At 43.0% G+C, this 19,843-nt stretch overlaps 1 protein-coding gene across 1 annotated transcript in view; it reads left to right on the top strand.

The window, feature by feature from the left end:
• Positions 1 to 279: 279 nt before the first annotated feature.
• Positions 280 to 19,843, top strand: part of TBX15 (T-box transcription factor 15) — a 105,246-nt gene continuing 85,682 nt past the window's right edge. The window contains exon 1 of the mRNA XM_085324669.1: positions 280 to 758. Within this exon, the coding sequence (XP_085180795.1) occupies positions 557 to 758 (202 nt within the window). The 5' untranslated portion in view covers positions 280 to 556. The remainder of the gene's footprint in view (positions 759 to 19,843) is intronic.

Below are 19,843 nucleotides of genomic sequence, written 5' to 3' on the forward strand. Positions count from 1 at the left end.
TCTCTGCATTTAGAGCTATGTGTTTCCTAACGGCTCTCCGCTCTTCAAACAGTTAATTCTCCCGGCCGGTGTCCCAGGACTCAGATGGCCAAAATTCTTAGCCCCGAAGTCCGAGTCTCCCTCCCCTCCCCATTGGGTTGCAGCTTTTGGGTCTCTCCCGATCTCTCCCTCCTATTGGCCGGGGACATTTTTTTTTCATTATTTTTTTTTCTTGACAGGCGCACGCAGCCTGCCTAACTCTTGGAGAAAAAAAAAAATCCCAGAAGTTTGGATCAATCAGAGAAAAAAAAAAAAAAAAAAAAAAAGGATGAAATCCAGCCTGCAGCCCCTCTGAGCAAGTGCTGGGGACCTGAGCTGTGCACACCCTCCTGGCTCTGCCTACGGAGTATCTGCAACCTCATGTAGTTCCTTCAGGAGACTGAGGGCTGGTTCTTCTGGGGGTGCAGCTGGGGAGGGGTGGGGGGAGAAAGAAGAGAGAGGTTCTGCCTCTGGTCCCCGAGCTCTGCGCTCAGCCACTGCTTGCTCATCTGCCCAAGGGTCTGGGCTGGGGGATAAGATGAGTGAGAGGAGAAGATCGGCGGTGGCCCTCAGCTCCCGAGCGCACGCTTTCTCAGTAGAAGCCTTGATTGGGACAAATAAAAAGAGGAAACTGCGAGACTGGGAGGACAAGGGGCTGGATTTGTCCATGGAAAGCCTCAGCCCCAATGGCCAGCTAGGGGACAATGAAGACCCGACTCAGTGCCTGGACCTCAACCCCGGTTAGTGCAACTCCTTTCTATACGCCGACCCCCTCCCCCCCAACCCTTTTCCCTGCCTTTAGCTCGCAGCTGGCCCTGCCGGGGGCTGCCGGCCGCAGCCCCTCTGCCCGGCTAGCGGGGCTGCGCGGGCGCCCCGCGCTCCTCCTCGCTGCCCAGCCGCGAGTCCAGGAAAACATCCGGCATTGGGGTGGGGGAAATTCTGCAGAGACTTTTTTTTCTGATTTTTTTTTCGGTTTACAGCGACTTTTCTCCCACCCACTCCGAACATTTTTCCCCCCTAACTTCATGACCTCCCGGGAGGGAACGGCGTGCCCCCCCGCCTTCCTCCTTCTCCATTTCTCCTCCCTCTCTCTGTGTCTACCATTCGCGCTGGTACTTCCTGGGTGTCTCGGGACACGCGTTTCGCCTTGCTCTGCCCTGCCCCAGAGGGTCTCGACCATTGCAAGGGCGCGTCGGGGGGAAAGGACGGGGGACACAGCACTCGCACCACTGCGGGAGAGAGTTCTCCTCTTTTCTAYGGCTCTCTTAACGCCCCCTCCCCTCCCGCCCCAAGTCTGCCCCGTGGAAACCGTGCTGTCCTAACCGGAGGTTTTGGTGGAGGAAGAGGCGGGCGCCCCGAATCGACGCTGTCCCGATGCGCAGCCCCAGCGCAAAGCGGCGGCGGCGGGGGCGAGGCGAGCGGCTCCGGCTCCGGTTTCGCGGTCCGGCCGGGCCCCGCGGCACCGGGGAGCGCCGGGGCTAGGGCCGGGGCTCCGGGACCTGATTCTGTCCGCCCGGGCTGGGCCGCGGCCGGATCRGGTCGGGTCGGCGGAGCTCTGTGCTACAGCCGCTCCGCTCCGCTCAGCGCCCGCGGGAGCGCTGCCGGGAGCGACGCCTTCCTTCCCCGCGCGCAGGGCCAGCGGTCTGGCACCGGCCTTGCCCTCGCTTTTCCTGGCAGGGAAAAGGCTCTCAGACAGGGAAACCGGCGGCGGGCGACGGGAGGGTCCAAAGGGTCCCGCCGGCGGGGCCGAGCCGGGCACCCCCAGGGACCGGGGGAATTAAGAGCAGTGTCAGTGCCACGGCCCGTAGGTCGCCGGGCGGTATCTGGGGAGACAGAGCACGAGACCGGCCTGGGCTTTTCATTTAAAAGAAAAACGGTGGCTTGGAACAATTATTTATCCCTCGAGGCAAATCACTTGTCCCTAAAGCGAGAGCCCCGCAAGAGCAGCTGCGAACCCGCGGGGATTCCGCGGGGCGAAGCGGGGGCGGTGCGGAGGGAAGCGCGCTGCCTCCCGCCCCGCGCAGCGCCCGCGGATCTCGCCGTCTGCCCTCCTCGCTCCCCAGCGCCTCGAAACGGGAGCGAGCAGGCGACCCTGCGCAAAGTGTAGAGATCGGAGACTTTTCCCTGAAATCCCCCTTCATTTTTCTTTTAAATATTGGATGTGGGAAAAGGTCAAGCGATTTCTCTYCGGGACCCCGCGGGAGAAATGACAGCAATTTAGTCCACTTGCTCCATTCCGTCCGGTGAACTTGAGGAATATAACGTATTTTGTGTGTGTGTGTGATTCCCCCAGATATCGATAAGGGCCGGCTATCCAAAACCCAAAAAAAAAAAAAAAAAAAAAAAAAAAGCTGTAAAAAAAAAAAAAAAAAAAAAAAAAAAAAAAAAATCTGTCAAGTATTTTTGAAAGGAGCTAAAGACTGGGAACTGCGGAGACCTTCTCGCCTCACTCCGCTCTCAAGGAACCGCATTTCAATTTGCTTGTAAACAACAGCAGCTTTCCCCTAAGGAGATGTAGGTAAAATCTTCTTCCTGGAGMTCTCTCTCTCGTTGGGCGATGGGCATTAAGGAGAGAGGAAAGACGCTATCAAAATAACAGCCATCCGAAAGCAGCTCACTGTCTCAGAGTGTTCCCTGTACAAAACAAGAAATACGTGATCGAAACGACAAAAGTYCACTTTCCAACAGCAGCAGATATGCGAATTAGTTTTCCCTTTTAGAACYGTTTGGTATTAATTTCCAGCTACGACAGGATATATTTTTCGTTGGTCTAGAAGTTAATTTGCACATTTTTCCATGAATTCGAAATAAAGAATTGGAAAAAGCTCTCAAGCGCCAAACTAGAAAGCGGGAGAGAACGGCTGCTAATGTCGGAAACCTTAGAAAGCAAATGTGATGTTTTTCATAAAGCAAAGGAAATCAAGAACAGTTTGAGAAATAATTTTTAGGAGGTTGATAGACTTTAAATAAAGTCCGTGAGCGTAATTGCATAGTCACTTCATTAAACCTAAATCCGCCGCAGTATACCTTTGCTGCTGGGTGAAAATTGATTACCAGCTATATAATAGCCACCAAATTCCATCTTTACAAGGCCCAATTAAGAACGAAATTTACACCTAAAGCATTTAAAACTCGCCAAATCTCTAGCGATATACCTAAAATAAAAAAGAGAGGTTTTATAATATCCTAAACGTTCAAAACTCAAAATCGCTGCTCCCGAATAGCATAGGAAATAACGCGGGGCTGTGCTTTTGCTGCCGATATTATTGGTACGGATGTGATTATAGAGAGGCCCCAAATATCACAGTGAAGAACGGAAAAATATCTGCTAGTCTGGCATATGACAAGGCAAATCGGGCTAGCCCAATTTATCGAATTATTCGAATAAAACAGTCACTCTGAGCTCGCGAGGATTATTCGCCTTAGGGAATCAAACGCGGCGAAGGAGTAGCGAGAACTCGTGCTCCTTTTTTTTCCGACTCTTTTCTGTGCAGGCAGCTATCTAGGTTTCTCCCCGCACGGCTCCGACCCGCCCGGCGCGGGTTTTCCTCTTTGCCGCCGAGGTGAGCGGCGCCGGGAGCGGGGCCCGCGGAGGAGAGAGGCCGCGGAGGCGGCTGTCTGCTCCGCAGCTCTGCTTGACACCCCAGGCTTTTGGCTTCGCCGCTTCATGAAAAATAACGCCGGTGTCTGCGCTTTTCCTCTCCTTTGAACGCGTGTGCTGCGGCTCTGTGCTGGCTGTGTAGGAAAGCCAGCCCTCGCAGAGGGTGCAGGGCTCGGCGCTCCTCGCAGGCACGTTTCTCCGCTTTGGTGAAATCCATCACCTCGTATCTGCGATTTCCGAGCCGTGCCCGGACCCTTGGCTGGCCAGGTYTGCCACGACTCGGAGTCTCCCCGAGTGCCCGAGAGAGCGCAGCTTCCCGGGAGAGGCAAGGGAATTCGTGTGTTGCGGTAGGGAGGCAGGATGAGAGACACGAGTGGGTAAATGCCTTATGCTCGAAAAAAATATCTCTGGTAGCTGCAATTTATTTATGCCTCTGGAATGAATTCTGTCACTGGAGTTAATGTGCTGTTTTACGAGACTCGTTTAAAAGGCACATGGAGCAGAATTTTAATCACATGTGGGTTTTAATCACCAAGTTAAGAGAAGCAATTCGCGATCAAAGCGCCCCCCCCTCCCCCGACCGCGTGCCCACTCGCGGCGCGCCCGCCGCGGCCCTGCGCGGACACCGGTGGCGGCGGTGGCGGCGGCTCCGGCGCGGCCCCGCGGAGCCACCGCCGGGGCCAGGGCCGGGGCCGGGGCCGGGGCCGCGGCGGCGGAGCAGAGCGGGGCCACGCGTTAACCCGGCCGCCCGAGCGCCTCCTCTTAACGCGTTTGGTTTTCTCAGGGGGCAGCAGGACAGTGGGCTCCGGGGATGTCTCCCGGGTATTTATAGTTTAAACCCAAGCGGCGGGGAGGTCGCAGGGGGGGCAGGCATTGCCTTCCGCGGTGGATGAACTATTTACCGTCGGCTCTCGTGGTGACTTTCACCAGTCCCCGCCGCTGCCACCCCAGCGGGGCAGGCGCAGCCGGCAGGCCGAGGAGGAGCTGAGCTGAGCGCGCTCGTTGRGTCGGCGCAAGTTTGTCACGGACATTTTGAGGGGGGCTTGTCCCTTCCTTTGAAACTCGCCTGGTTTCTTAGGTAGCCGGGTGGGCTGAACACGAGCGCTTCAGAGGGAGAACAAAATGGAATGGCAACAAAATGCAATTTCTTGTGGTCAGGATAGCCGCGTTCCTCACAAAGAGAGAAACGGGGGAGTCATTAGGAGCTCCATAAACGAATTTTGCCAGCTCTGTCTTCGTATCACGCATCCCGTGGATATTTCTTACGGCATATGTTAAAAATGCACAAATCAGCTCCAGAAAACATCTTTGAGAGTTTTATTTTGGTCTATCTATAAAGAGATTGCATTACAAAAATGGTTTTCGTACTGTACGTTGTATAAAGGAGTGTTAATGAACTTCTGTGAGGCTTTGCAGAGAGAGAAAACAACACGGCATACATTTTAGGACCTACAATGTGTTTACTACAGCTACTTATCCGTAAGACTAGCATTATGTTAAGATCTCATACCCTGACAAAGCCTTACATTGCTGGCAAGAGTAAAACCCTTATCAATTTTGCTATAGTATAAACTTCTTCTGTCTAACATTGGAGGTTTCATGAAATAGCCATCTTAATGCTGCCTACACTCCCCTATGGAGTACCTGATTCTCAAACACACTGTGGGCAAGCCAAGACTATCCGCAACAAAAACAACAGTGAGAAATGGCAGCTGGCTAAAAGTGGCCAGAGGTTTTGGACTGGATGTCGTCTCGGCAGAGATGAATCCCTAAGAAGCAGGTGGGTAACAAAAGTTCAAGGAAGTGCAATTGCGGCAACGATAAAAATAGACTGCCACGTGCCACCTCATTTTATTGAAGAGCCATGCGCAGACCACGTACTCTATATAAATCCTTTTGGTGGAGGTGTGTGAACAATGTAGTTGTATCAAACCTTGGAAAARGCAAACTAGAATTTTCAAGGTACAGGAAATGCAAATGATAGTAATATGATTTTTTTTCATACCCTATGAATGTTCACATTCATTAATTCCCATTTTTGACTAATGTCTGAAGTCCATTAATAGAGGGGAACTTATTTTGGTTCCAGATGTAGTTTCTCAATTAAATTTCTGTCTGAGWGCTCAGTCCAGGGGACTAGGATTTCAGAAACTGGCAGAGGACTTTTTGTCATCTCTTTKCTGTGCTCCAGTTTTCCAGGGTAGAGTGAATTGATGGACACCACCCATTGCACAGTCTTTAAGACTCACTGAGGAGATATGTTCTGTAACAGTGACATGTAAAACAGAGAGTATTAGCTTGGGTATTTGCAGAAGAGCTTGAGACTGGAATTTATTTAAGCAATGTCCTCCTAACAAATGTATGTATGCCTAGGACTGCATGAACTCATCCCACCTGTTGGATCATCCGTTTACCTCCTAAGGAGGGGATTCTGGCAGAGAGGGGGGTTCAGATCCGTTGCTCCTGAGGTATTTAATGGAAGGGAAAATTAAAATCTGACCCACATAATGCCTATGCTGCTCCTGTATTTTGGCCACATAGCTAATGCTCTTGCCCTCGTCAGATGACACGACTGAAGGAGGCATATGGAGCTGTCCAGATGAGAGTGAGAAGAGCTGTGTAGGGGCTTGGAAAGGGTTTGTGTTGGTCAAGTTCATACAACTTTGACCTTGGAGTCTGGTGAGACAGAGAGAGAGAAGGATTTGTCTCTGTGGTAATACGTGTCTTATCAAATCGGTGAACTCCTGCTGTTAAGTTTGTTAAACTCTTCCTGCAGAGAGGTGAATTACTCACACTGTATGAAGGTGGCAGGTAATAGAGTAATAGAGACAAATCTTACAGAACAGCAAAGTTTCAGAAAAAAAGGCAGCATGTCAAACAATGTCTTCCTTTCTTTTATATTCATTTTAAATCTACAGCATTTTTTATACGAGTTTATTCCATCTACAGAGAAGGGGAAAACTGCAATTTCGAAAAACATTTCTTGCATTTGACAAGAACTTTGGGAGAATCCAAAAAGCTTCTGTTACAAGCAAAAGTCAAGTAATTCCTTACAAACCATCAATCACTATTCCCTCCTCCCAGTGGGGACTGAGCGCTTATATCAAATATCAGCCCAGCTAGTCTCTCCTCAGACAGAAGTGTCCTGCTTTATCTATATCTGTCTTTAAGGAAAACTGATGCTTTTTTCAGATGGAAAGTCGAAAGAGGTCTTTCAAGAGCATTACGTTCAGGAAAGAGCATTTGCATTGTTTTGYAACACAGACCAGGAAATCCCATTTTAAACAGTGACTTTTTGTAAGAATCAGTGCAAATCTTGTATCTTCAAGGGTCAAAGTGTGTTTTTGTTTTGTTTTGTTTTGTTTTAATTTCTTTCTGCATTCTGGTCTACATTAATAAGCTAGCGATAGTTTAAAAAATACATTAAACTCAGACTGAGGACACTGGCAAAATTCCTAGGTAGATTGAAACCAGCTCATATGGTGTTTATACTGGTTTATGTTTTAAATAAAATCTGTTCAAGTGCAATTTAAATCGGCCTAAATGTGCATAGTGAGCCCTGTAGTTTACAATGGTGATACAAAATCGAGTTCAATGTAAGAGGCTTACGTTTTCTAAAACTGACCAAATCTCAGACATGAAACCAGTTTTCTGGAGACACTAAGCCTGCTAGTGCCTGTTGATGGCATTTTATGGTTTTGTGCATGCTATGAGCATTACGGCATCTCATTTAACACCACCTTTACTTCGCAGTAATGGGCTGGGACGGTATGTGGAAATCTTGACAGTGAAAGCTCAGYGGATATATGCACAAATGATTAGCATCTGTCAATCTGGGAATGGTGCGGCTCCGTTAGGAAGCACAGCTATGAATACCCCAGTGTACGCGCAAAGCCAGGCAGCTGTGGGCTTTTCAGTGCTCAGGTGCCGAACCTTGCCTGGAGCAGCTCTGCATCGCAGGACAGGAGAAATGTTGGAATTTCTGGATTCTTATTTGCATGAAGGTTTCCACAGATAGGGAATGCTGTGCAACAACACTGAGACTTTTTTCTTTTCTTTTTTCTTTTTTTTTTCAGTGAAAAGATTGATGTGTAGTAGCTCTTTGCTGTTCCAGTGTGGAATATATTTTACGATTCTAGCCTTTCTGATTGCTAAGCAGCTGCTATTTCAAAATGCAATGCCTTTGCCTTTCTCGTGGTAAGGTCTGTAGCACGCTTTGGTGAGAACAGCTAGCGAAAGATAAAGCGGTGTTATGACAAAATTAAATTGAAATTGCTTTGAAAGCTAATTAAGAAATTTTAAAACTCTGACAAGAAACGTAGCACCAATTAGAGTTCTAGCAACACTGTTCATGGCCGTGGCATTGTTTAACAGAGCACTCTGCAAGATCAGAAAACAATGAATCAGTAAATCAATCCAAGGAGTGACAAAAGCATTTGTTGCAATAATATTTCCATAGGCCATTTTCTAAGCCGAGCTATTGATCCAACAGTATTGTGAATATGGTGAGAGAACTGTGCGAGTCAACCCCACCGTGACAATAAGTTGTCTAATGTTTGTTTGCAAATGCAAACTTACAACTGCTAGAAGGAAGGCTGGGTCTGGGAAGCGTCTTGGGCCAGAGCATAATAATTCACGGCAACAGAGAAATTCAGAGAAGGATCTCCTGCCTAGGGCTGAGGCAAGAAAGGATTTTGGAGACTGAGTTGAAAAAGAGTGAAGCAAGGAGGGGGGCAGATTTGGTTGAAACAAAGCCTCCTCCTTTTTTTTTTTTTTTTTTTTTTTTTTTTTTTTATTGAAACATAAGAAAATTTCGTTTCTGGTCAATCTTGATATATTTACTTTGGTCGTGTAACTATTTTTAAAGTGGATTCCCACCACCTCATTTTTATACACTTATTTTTAAATAATTTGAAAATAGATTTTAAAACGAATTTGCAATTAATAAAAGCATTTTGATATAGATAATAATGAAATCAAGTGTGTGGACATTCAGAACTGCTCCTCAAGTTTTGTTCTGTTATGAACTAAAGTTACTTGCCAGATTCTACATGATTTCACAAATAAGTTTACCTTTCTCCTAATCCCCATTTTTTCCTGACTTCACTATAAATAAATAAAGTTAAATTCCTGCATGTTAGACTTCTGTTTCTGTCACAGTGGACAATTTCACTGCACCATATCTGCACCTGCTCATTCTTCTTAAGGCTTCTACTTTTTATGAAGGAAGTATAGGCAATCTTCCAGTATTGTTAAACAGACATTTTCAGCAATGTCCACACATGTAGCGCTTGGAAAGAAACTTGGGAAGAAATTATTGCCAACCACCTTTAAAAGAACTGATTTACAGGTTCTAAAGAGTACTTAACTAACTGGTTAAGAACTGACACAAATCATGTTAATAATCAGCACATTTATACGAATGCACCCACAGTAAAATTTGTCTGAAAATCACTGGACCAGGGCACACACCATAATTATGAATGACTTACAGTTCTCTGACTTCGCTCAGTGACTAGATGCACTCTTGGCTAGCATTAACATTTTTTTCCCATGACCAATGAATTAACAAAACCAAGTCTCTGCTTTTAGGAGCTTCAGGAAATAGGGAACTGCCTGGTCAGAAATATACCCCAAAACTAAGGGGAAAAATGAAGACAGAGAGAGTCCCTTTGTTTTTACTGAGAGTAAGGAGCTCTGTATCACAGACTCCTTAAGAAGCCACATGAGTTCAATAGCAACATCCCTTATTACGATATCAAAAGGGCTGACTGACTCTGTGGATACACAGGGAGAGAAAATAACTCTAAGGACAGCATGCCATAAATTTTACAGAGATATGGTGCATTCGCGTAAACAGGTTGGGGAGTCTTCAAGAACAGAGTATTACTGTTTTATCCCTGAAATGCCTGCAGATCAGTTCTTTAAGTCTGAATCTACTGAGAAAGAACGTATGCTGAGAATAGGTAGAAAGATTTACAAATAGATTTTTTTTTCCACCTCCTTGCCTCACTTGATTGTCCTCGATTTCACACAGAGGATCCTGATGAAAGACCAGTTCTTAACTGTTCCTCTTTGTTGCTCTCATTGCTTTTATAGGCATAGCTTATTTTGACTAAGAAATCCTCCCAGGGCTGCCCACCATCCCTCTCTCATCTTTGCACTTAGCTGCACTTTGCTCTGATAAAATGCATATGCATTTTTATTTTGCTTTAAGCTGCCCTGCTTATCAGGGTGAAAAGAAAAGTAGGAATAGATCTACTGAGCACTTGCTTGTACCCTCTCATCTCTTGACAGAAGCACTGCCTTTGGCTTCCTTAAAAGCAGGCTTCAGCCCAGAAATTGCACTGCATTCTGCTGCTGCCTTAAATTGAAATAAAATGCCATGCATTAACGGGGATGGACAACCCTAAATCTTTTGGTGACACTTCCTCTGGTAAAAAAGTGACTTGCCCCTGTGTTTGTGCTTTTAGTTATCAGGTATCCGACAAATTAAAGGCAATGGCATTGGAAATGTCCTATCACGTTGTAAGATACAATAAAGTAAAGATTGTGTGGAAGCATATTCAGTAGGCAGCTGCTGACCCAGGGCCTGATTCTGCAGGATGCTGAGCATCTATGTTTCAAAGGACTTTATGGGGCTGATTTTCAAGACGTGATCTTGTTTTTGGTGGCATTGAGAAGGTGTAATTCTCACGGAGATCTTGACCTCTTGCCTGAGTTGCATTTGTGCTCTGAGATGTCCCAAGCAGACCTTCACAGCCCGAAAGCATCCTCTCTATCAGCACGACCGTCAAGAATGGAACATTTCTGGCATACCTATGGGAGTCTCTTCTTGGTGTGCTGGGTTAGTTTGGTTGAATAAAATAATTGTAATAATGAGGTTACTGCCTAGGTGATCACTTCTGTACCGTGGAAAGATCATGTTTTCCTCTGGTCTTCAGTGTCCGTGCAAATGTCTGATGGCACGAAAACTAACGGGTTAGATCAGACAAAGGTTTCTAGAATATGCCAATCTTTGCAGTCTCTAAACGTTTCTGCCTTTTTATTGTGCAGTTCAATACAATAATGCTCCATACAAGGCAACAAGGCTGTTATTTTTAAACCGAGAAGTTGTTTTTTTAACTTCAGACAACTTAATCTTTTTATGCTGGAGGGGCGTAGAAAGCTCTGAATATAAAGAATACAGCACATGGCTGTGGATGCCTAATGGTTTTTATTTCGCTCTAGAATTTAAAAGATAAATAGAAGATTTATTATTGTAGGATTTTGGGTTTCCTGTGCCAGACTCCTTGGAGCAAATTGGAAAAAAAAGTCTTCATTTAGCATTAAACAGCTCCGGTAAAGTCTCCATCTGCCTAGCGGCAAGCTAGTCACGTTATTCACTTCAATGCTTTGGAGTGTTACCCGCATAAGACTGTAACATCACAGTCCAGTTATGCAGGTCCCTGTAACGCTGGCCGAGTGGCGGAAAGCTCGCATTGCCCTTTTAGAGCCTACTTAGATCATTCTGTACATAGCAATTCTGTTTGCGCCATAACTCAGGAAATTGCTCTTGGGCTGGGAGAAGGGAGGGTGGCCGTGGAGATTGCTAGCAGTGCGCTGTTACAGAAAGGGGCAATAATTAATGGCTTTTGTGAAAACGCAGTTATATAACGAAACTTCGAGAAAATCTCCCCTTCTGCTCCTGGGAATGAAAGATTCAGTTGTGAAGTGGCTGCTCATTAAGAGTCCTTCAGGACTGACTGCTTGAGCAATGTTATGGTGCCGAGTATCATTTACCTATTTGGGAATAATTCGCAATTTGGGAATAATTGATTTTAAATAATGGAGAGAGGCTTAGCTGAATATATAGACTACACACCAACAAAAAATCCAGTATATTTACAGGCTTTAACAACAACAACAACAACAATGAATCAGTTCAGTCCCTAAGAGGATGAAAAATGTTGGGGGCACTTGCTGCCTCTGTGGCTTTGCCACGAGAAATGCCCTGCCTCTGCTTGGGTTTGCAGACACCAGCTGGACTGGGATGTTGGTGGACGTCTGTGGGTGCTGCCTCCTCCCTGGGCTGGGATGCTGTACAGAGAGGATAAACCTAAGAGCATGCAAGTGCTATGGGGCCAGGGAGGAGGAAAAAGGCAGAAAAGGAGACGACTGTTGGGAAGGAAAGCAAAGATTGAGGCAGAAGAGGTCAAAGGAGAAAAGGGAGAGAAGGGTCCAGGAGTTTGCTCCTGACACCACCAGGCAAGTCACGGCATGAAGAGGAATTATGATTTTTTTTTCAGACTTTCCTCCTCCATCTGGGTCCTCATGGTTTTCTTCTTCTAGATAACGAGTGGCAATTTTCCTAAAAATGACATATATTAATTATGGTCCAATACGCTTTATGTAGACACTGGAAAACAGCTCAGTACCTTATACTGGACAAACACATAATTGTTTGATACAGCTTAGGCCTGTGTTAAAAAAAAGAAAAGGGAGGAAACCTCTTGAACAAGCAGAAGCTTTCATGAAAAAGAACAAAGTTTTATCTCCATGGCTTGATGTGAAAAAATTGTGAATAACAGGAAAAATTGGAAAGAATTGTTTAGGTGGAATCATCTGTCTTCCAGTGAACATAGTAGGATTTTTCTGGAACAATATTTAAAATCCTGTTCACTGTTGTTTCTGGCTAATTAATTAATTAAATAAATTAATTAATAGTTAATTAAATGAGACACAGCAAGTTTTTTATTGTTAAGGAAGTAATTAAACTTTACTTGTGATAAACAACTACTATAAATAATTAAATCCCACCTCTATGCCAGATCTGTTACATGAATTTGTTATTTCCTATATTTGAGTTTTTTCATTTGTCTTTCCTTGGCAACTTATTTGCATAGTAGCAAAATTTCTTGGAAATGTTACTTTTTTACATTAACTGGCTGGACCTACCTAATTTAAATGAAGCATTATGAACAGTAATAATGGTTATTTGTAGTTCAATGAAAGTATTTATTCATAAATTATACCTTGGTCATTCTCTTTATGAATATTCAGACTCTTGCAGAGCATTCACGGAAATGTTTGACATTGCAAAATTGCAATATAAAGTATTACCTTTCAAATAATTGTTATTTGCTGTAGCATTTACATAGTGCTGTAAGTCGTACAGATAAGAAGAAAAAAATCTTATTATTATGGCCATCTAATGAAATGCATACTAGCTATTTTGTATTTCTTTCTTGAAAACAAAAGTGTTTCATGGTTAGCTTTTTTCCTATTTTTCCCTTCCCTTTTACTTAACTTTGGATTCATAGCTGGAATATTTTTTCTCACTCAGCTGAGTCATGACTTTTCACCTGCAAATCTGGATGCTCATCTAACTTTATCAAGGAAGAGCTAATTCGTTTTAGTGTTTGGGATGTTACACGTACTTAGACTGTTGACCTCTTAGAACAGCCCAATTTTTTGTTCTGCTCATATTTAACAGCACGGTGGAGTGTCAATCCGCATTGAGGGCTTTCGGACATTACAGGTCTGTGAAGAATAATATTTTGAAGGTGTTGCTGGTTAGTCACCTTCCTTTAATAAGACAACATTTATACCAACCGTTTACAATGTGGTTGGCTGCATTTTTTCCCGCGTACATAATAAGATGTGCTCTTCAGCTAGTGTGCCAGAATTTGCTGCTTTGAGCATAGCAGGTCAAATGTGCTTAACTCTTCTCTGCTAGCTCCCTAATCAGGAGAAGAGAGACTGCAAATAAACTTTGTCATTATTTTATCTGTGGTCTGAGTTTGACATCATTTAATGATCAATTCAAAAAGACTCTTGATGATATTGGAGGAGGAGCTCAAAATCTTTGTATAGCTAAAACTCTAGGTGAAGAAACAGTGGTAGTATAGTTCTGTGGAGTAGAATAGAGCTCTCATGTTGTTTCAGTGCATGACTCATCACAGGCTAAATCTCCATTTTATAGTGAAATATTCTGTAAAAAAGATCAGAAATTCCTGAGATATATTTCCTCTTCCTTTGTCTAGGATATTGAAAAAAAAATCATTAATCTGTTTATCTTAAAAATGAATAAGCAGTAATTTCTCATTTGTGTCTACAGAGAGTAGTCTGAAAGAAAAGGTTTAGTTTGTAGAGTTCTGTCAAATCTTTCTCTTCATGTCCCCATTCCATTAAAAATAACAGAATTGCCAACATATTGTTCCCTCCYAATTCAGCAAGGAATGTGCAGGAATCAGTAAGTGTTTGAGTTTCTTGCACAAAGGATTTGAAAAATTGGAGCTCTAAAAATTTTATTTTCTTAAACTAAATTTCACCTACCTCAGACAGATTTTTTTTTTTAATGAGGACACTAGTGTTTCTTAAGTTATTTTAAATTTGTCATTTCCTTTGTTTCGCTTTACAGAAGTCTGTAGATACCTATGTGGGGCTAGATTCAGCAAGTAACTGGGGAGTTCAGCGCATTCCATCACTGTATTGAAACGAAAGTTTAACAGTGACTATGATTTTCAGCAAATCTCTGTTATCCTTTATTTTTAGTCAGTGTAATTCCCCCTCCCCTCTCTTTTTTTTTAATTTTGTTTTAGGATTTCTCTTCTTTAGGAACGAGTGATTTTTGCAAGGAAGAAATTCCTGCTAGTCTTATCAGTTCAGAAGTAACAAATGTCTCAGATTATCAGCAAAGAATTTGGTTCAGTTGCTATTTTACTTGTTATATACTGTACCTGCATTGTATGCATGTATAAATATATCAAAAAGAGATTTATAGTATATACTTATATATGTTATTACTAATAATATTTTGTTTTAAGTTATTTTTTTCTTTAGACTGTAGTCTAAGCCTTTTCTAGGCCCTCTAAGCTTCTGAATTTAATCATTTAACATATTTTAAGCATTTTACAAACATCAACCTTTTCTATTCCTATTTGGCACTTACAGTCTGTTAAGCGATAAGTATTTGATACTAGCATTCGGTCTGATGACTAGAAATAGGAGAATCCTGCTCTGCAGAAGGTTTCGGGCATTTGATAATGAAAGCTACTTTCATTTTTTTTACTGCAGTGGTGTTTGTTTAACTATGGAATTTAAGCACTTGTTTTTGTATAGAGTAGCAAAGAATTGACTTGCTTTTTCACGGGGAAGCATCATTTCTTCTGTTCTATTCACACAGTTAAGTTTGTACCAAGTATTTCATGCTCATGACTACTTTTGAGTATTACTTTTTAAGAGCGGGAGATGCCGACAGAGCTCTCTTCTGTCTTTGCTCAGAGCCACGCTGCAGCGATACCGTTCCCACTTATCTAATAGACGTGTTTTACGGCAGCCAGCATTTCCCTCAAGGCAAAAGTGGAGGTGAAATCCTCTCCTAGAAGGGCAATTCAAAAAATTCCGCATGTTAAACAGAAGTGCAAAAATCCGTTTTAATAAAAGACAGATTGCAAGCGTTTGCCTACGATTATCACTCTGCTAAACTCAAGTATAACAGCAGAAAGTCCTGCATCATTTACAACCAGGGAGYGAGGCAAGGGCAAAAGCTGGAGGAAAAATGTTCAGTAACAACAATCGTGAGGACAAAAAAGCTCCGCTTTCAGTGGCTGAATCTTTTAGCAAAAGAAAATAATAATTTAGTAAAAGCCAAACTAAGCAAACCCTGGGCTGCGTCATGCCATAAATCCTTAAAGGGACACTGTCAAATTGAATGTAAAAAAAATCTAGTTTCTGGCAGATCTTTCTTTAAGTGCTCTGGCTGGCATTTAAAAGCACATTAGGCTTTAATTTCTGTTCCTGGGGAACTTTCCTGCTCCCCTCTTTGCATTAGCAAAGGTGATTTTTGTTAGCCAGGTTCCTCCTTGCTATCCGAGGCCCTGATCCTGCCAAAAATGCGTTCGTGTGCTTTCTTGCAAGTCTCCCCGCGCAATCGCTCCCAGCAGGAGAGGTGAGCTCACGTTGACGTGTCGGCAGGATCGCCGCCTAACTGCAGGGGAAATGGAAACCCCTGCCAGTGGCACGAAGCGAACAACAGGGACCGTGGCGTAAAAGATATTTCTCTGATGCTTCCACTATGGAAGTCCTACATGCGAAGGGTAATTCTAGTAAGGTATAAACCCTTCAGAGAAGGCATGCAGTTTTTCATGTTATAAATATATAGCTTTAACCAGAACTAGTCACTAAAATAGCATATTTTGAAACTGTTACAGTTGTGAGGCGAGGACTCAGATTCTTTATTTTCATTCTACATTTTCCTTTTGATGGAAAACTGTCAACCTCTTTTGTTACTTGCCTCTAAACTCCAGTGGGACTTTCTTTTTATCTTCTCTGGCATAGGATGTTGCTTCACATATTTAGCAAGTCTGATGTTGGATGAGTTGGTTCAGAAATTGCAGTATTTACTAAGTCACCTTTTATGGTGGCAGGACAAGTCGGAAGGTTGAACAAAATGAAACTATGATCCCCTCATATATCCTTATTTAGGAAAACAGTGTCACTGAAGTCACCGAAAGCTGGAAAATTCATCAGATGAGACACACACATTGACTTGAAAATAAAATCCAAATTTACGTTTGAAATTTAAAAATGGATGGTTAAATTATTTATATGCTTTCAAAAATGCTATGAAGATTTAAAGTATGAAACTGGCATACACAAACATAATTAAAAAAATGCAGTCTAGCCACAGTATGCTGCTTTTAACTCGCACCGCAAGTCTAGTTGAAGCCATTGCACATACCTGTACCAGGTCCAAAGTGAAGAATGGCAATCAAAGGGGAATAAAGGGGAATTTTCTTTCTCTCTGAGTATCTATTTGAGCTAAAAGTCAAAGGTGGGGTGAGATGTTTAGCTTTCACTCTGTTTTTGGAATTCAGTTGCAGGAAATCTCGGGAGAAGACAGACAATCATTATTTCCTTTCCTCTCTCTCTTGCACAGTAGTGCAGCTATTTTATTGAGAGCCATTTGCTGAGCACAGGCAACAGGTTAGTATYTAGACTTCAAGGCATAAATGTAGAACAACTGGAGAGCAGCACTTTAGGGAGGTTATATAAGCATTTTCCACTCTAAAGGTGTAGCTTTGCACTACTTCTGGTCTCTAATCTCTTGATGACTTTTAAAGGGCATTTTGGTGAAAGAAGTAACCTTCTTGCAAGCAGTTGGATAAACGACTTGCGTTGTGTCCTGATGTCCGTATTGCAGCGGTATTGGTTCCTTCTACTGCTTTCACAATGGCTGTATCAAAATTTCCATCTCCACATGCTTTACCCTGAAAGTCCCGTAGCATCCCCATTTCCTTTCCAACTCCTCTGCTTAGAGCTAGGGAAAAGACAGCGTTTTCTGTGTCTGGTCCCAAGCTGGGAACACTTCCTGGACAAACTTGAACAACAAGTACCTGAGAGTCTTTCTTAGCTGGAGGGCTAATTTGAATGTTCTCTTTTTGTTTAGCCATTGATATTCACAGTTTGTAGAAATTTAGTACCTTGGAGACCTCTATCCCTCTGTCAAAGTTGGTTGAAATAGGCTGGCAAGTCAGTTTGGATCAGTGGATCCAGACTAACAGGGGGAAGGGAAAACCAACCAGCTGATGGCATGACCTTGTGAGCCCAGTTTCCTTGGAAAATGTTTGATACATAAGCAGGTCATCTCTCCCCACAGTTTATACCTGAGTGTTCAAAGGAGACGTTTTAGGACAGTTATTTTACATACTTATGAAAATAAACTGAAAAATTAATGTTCCACTATTCCACACAGCTTTGGCTATTTAGAGCTTGATGTATAATTTGGAGTAGCATTTCTTAAACGTTTAGACCTGAGTGCCACTTTAGGAAACTAAATCAACTCCGTAAGGCTTTAGCTCCTGCTCTTAGAAAGGCACCAAGTGATGCTCTCTGCCCTTTTGTTCCTGCGCCRTCCTGCAGCGGGATACCGGGAAAAGTTGATATAGCTCTTTGTAAGACAAGATTTCCTCTCCTTCCCTGCAACACTCGATAAGTGGAAAAGTAATTGAGAATATGCAGTATAGCATGACTAGCAAAGGCATTAGCACCTAAGGCATAAGCAGAATGTCAGAACTGCTCTTTTAGACTCTGCGAATTCATGGGGATGCCCATGACGAGGTTTGAAGGTTCTCTTTGCTTAAAGGCTACTACATTTCAAGGTTATTATTATTGTACGTTTAAAGGATATTGTCCTTCCTTGTGCAAGGGCAAAGGAGCATAGTCAGCACAGAGCTGAGCTTGGCTCCAAGTCCAGCTACTTACTTGCTGTTTGACCTCAAATCAGGCTTTGGCCAAATTGTTTTGATTCTGGTCATTTTATTTCAGGCAGTATTTGAGTTCTTAACCAATGACACACGAATCCCTGTGTATGTGTTTGTATGTGCACCCATTATCCTATCCAAAATCCACTCAAATTTGTTGAAATAAAGAGTGCCATGTGAATGTGAAGCTTAAAGCTTAATTCTTGTTTTAAAACAAGAATTTTAAACAAGTCCTGTATATTAAACTGTGTTATTAAAATACTTCTGGGTTTTATGTCATTTCACTTGCTTGATTTTTTTGGAAGGAGATAGGAGCTGTTGCACATTAAACTGATACCCTGTAACATACTTTAACGCCTTTTTTGACAGATTGTTCAGGAGCTTTTTTCCCAGAGGGTTCTGTGCCTTYGTCACTGCCCCATCCTTGGGGGTATTTTTGAAGTCCTGACAACTCAGCAGGAAACATTTGCCCGTATTTGGTCAATGTCAACATTTTTCTAATGGTAATTAATCCAGAATTAACATTCCATAAAATTTTTCACTGGTTTGCTATAAACAGCCAGACCCTATGAGTGAAAATCTCCCTGGTAGGCAAACCCAGATTAAGAAACCACTTACCACATAAGACCAATTTAAATCCTGTATTAAGGGTTTAGTACAGTGTGTTGGCTCTGGTGCAAAACCCTGGATATGAATTTCACCAGAATATTTATAGATACCACATTCCTCCTTGTATCACCATCTGCTCGCCACCTCTGTTTCTCTAAACGAGCTTCAGCGTCTGTACCAATGTCAGCGGAAGCTTTAAAACCTGCCATTAAAATAGCAACAAGAGCAGAAATCTGCTGTTAAAATAATAGCAACAACATCCCTCTGTGGGATGCTAAGGAATACACTACAATGGACAGGCCTGATCCAGCATTCCTTTCCTGTCCTGGGAGCTTTTTTTTGGGGGGGGAAAAATGCATGTGCTGGCTCCATTTCTGTATGCATAGATAGAAATGTGAAACTACTTTCTCCCATTGTCCTTCTAGCTGAAGAGTGGAACAGTGCATAGAAATACCAGGCAGCAAACATAAGGAAACAGAACTAAAACCACTGATAATGTTAATTTATAGCTTTTTCAAATGGCTGCCCGTGTAATTGTGACTGAACTAAGTCCTGTGCCTATACAGTAAATGGTAGCAGGATTTAAGTCTTAAATTTGAGAGCAATGGAGCTGAACTTAGGGTGCCACGCAAAACACCCTGAAAACAGAAGTACAGCTAGAAGCAAGAACACAAGATGTGAAAATGAATGTAATAAATTAACATTAGAAATTCTGTCAAATTTTTATTTGATTTTAAGTGATAAACAATAGTAGCAGATTATTTAGTTTGATCCTTTTTTAGTTTTTATTTTTTTCCCAAGGAGAGTAGGTAGTCAGTGGAATAGAAAGGCTGAGAAATGTTCCTGTATCACATCTCAGCACATGCACATATCTAGTGAATTCWTATCACATTCAGCAACACAATTTCCTCGCACACTTTAACGTGTTTGACCAGTAGAACTTCAGAGCCACTGTAATTCTGATATGAAAATAATATCACAAGATCCTAGACCACTAATGTACATTGCAGAACTTGGCTTCTGATTATTAAAGGGAAATTTGTGCTAACAATTCTGAATGACTTACTTTCAGGGCRGACTAGAGCTAAGGGAGTATTCTCGGTTGCAGCAAAAGCTGCAAATTCCTGTCCTGAAAAAAAGAAACTCACCTTAACAAATTTGCATCCGGAAATGAAAGGCGATTTGTGCTGCTCATGTACAAGCTCGGCTGAACTGGAGTTCTATACAGGAAATGGTGCTTTTTGTGCAACTTCTAATTGCTTTTGGGGGCCAGCGCAGTAGAGGATTTCTTTTTCACTGCAGAATCTCTAAAATCTGAATCTTCTTACCTCACAGTTTGGCCAGTATCTTTTTGTTGATTTTGATGTTA

The sequence above is a fragment of the Rhea americana genome, unplaced genomic scaffold (genome assembly GCF_003343005.1).
Source record: "Rhea americana isolate MKP2758 unplaced genomic scaffold, rheAme1 scaffold_92, whole genome shotgun sequence".
In the NCBI taxonomy this organism is placed as follows: Eukaryota; Metazoa; Chordata; class Aves; order Rheiformes; family Rheidae; genus Rhea; species Rhea americana.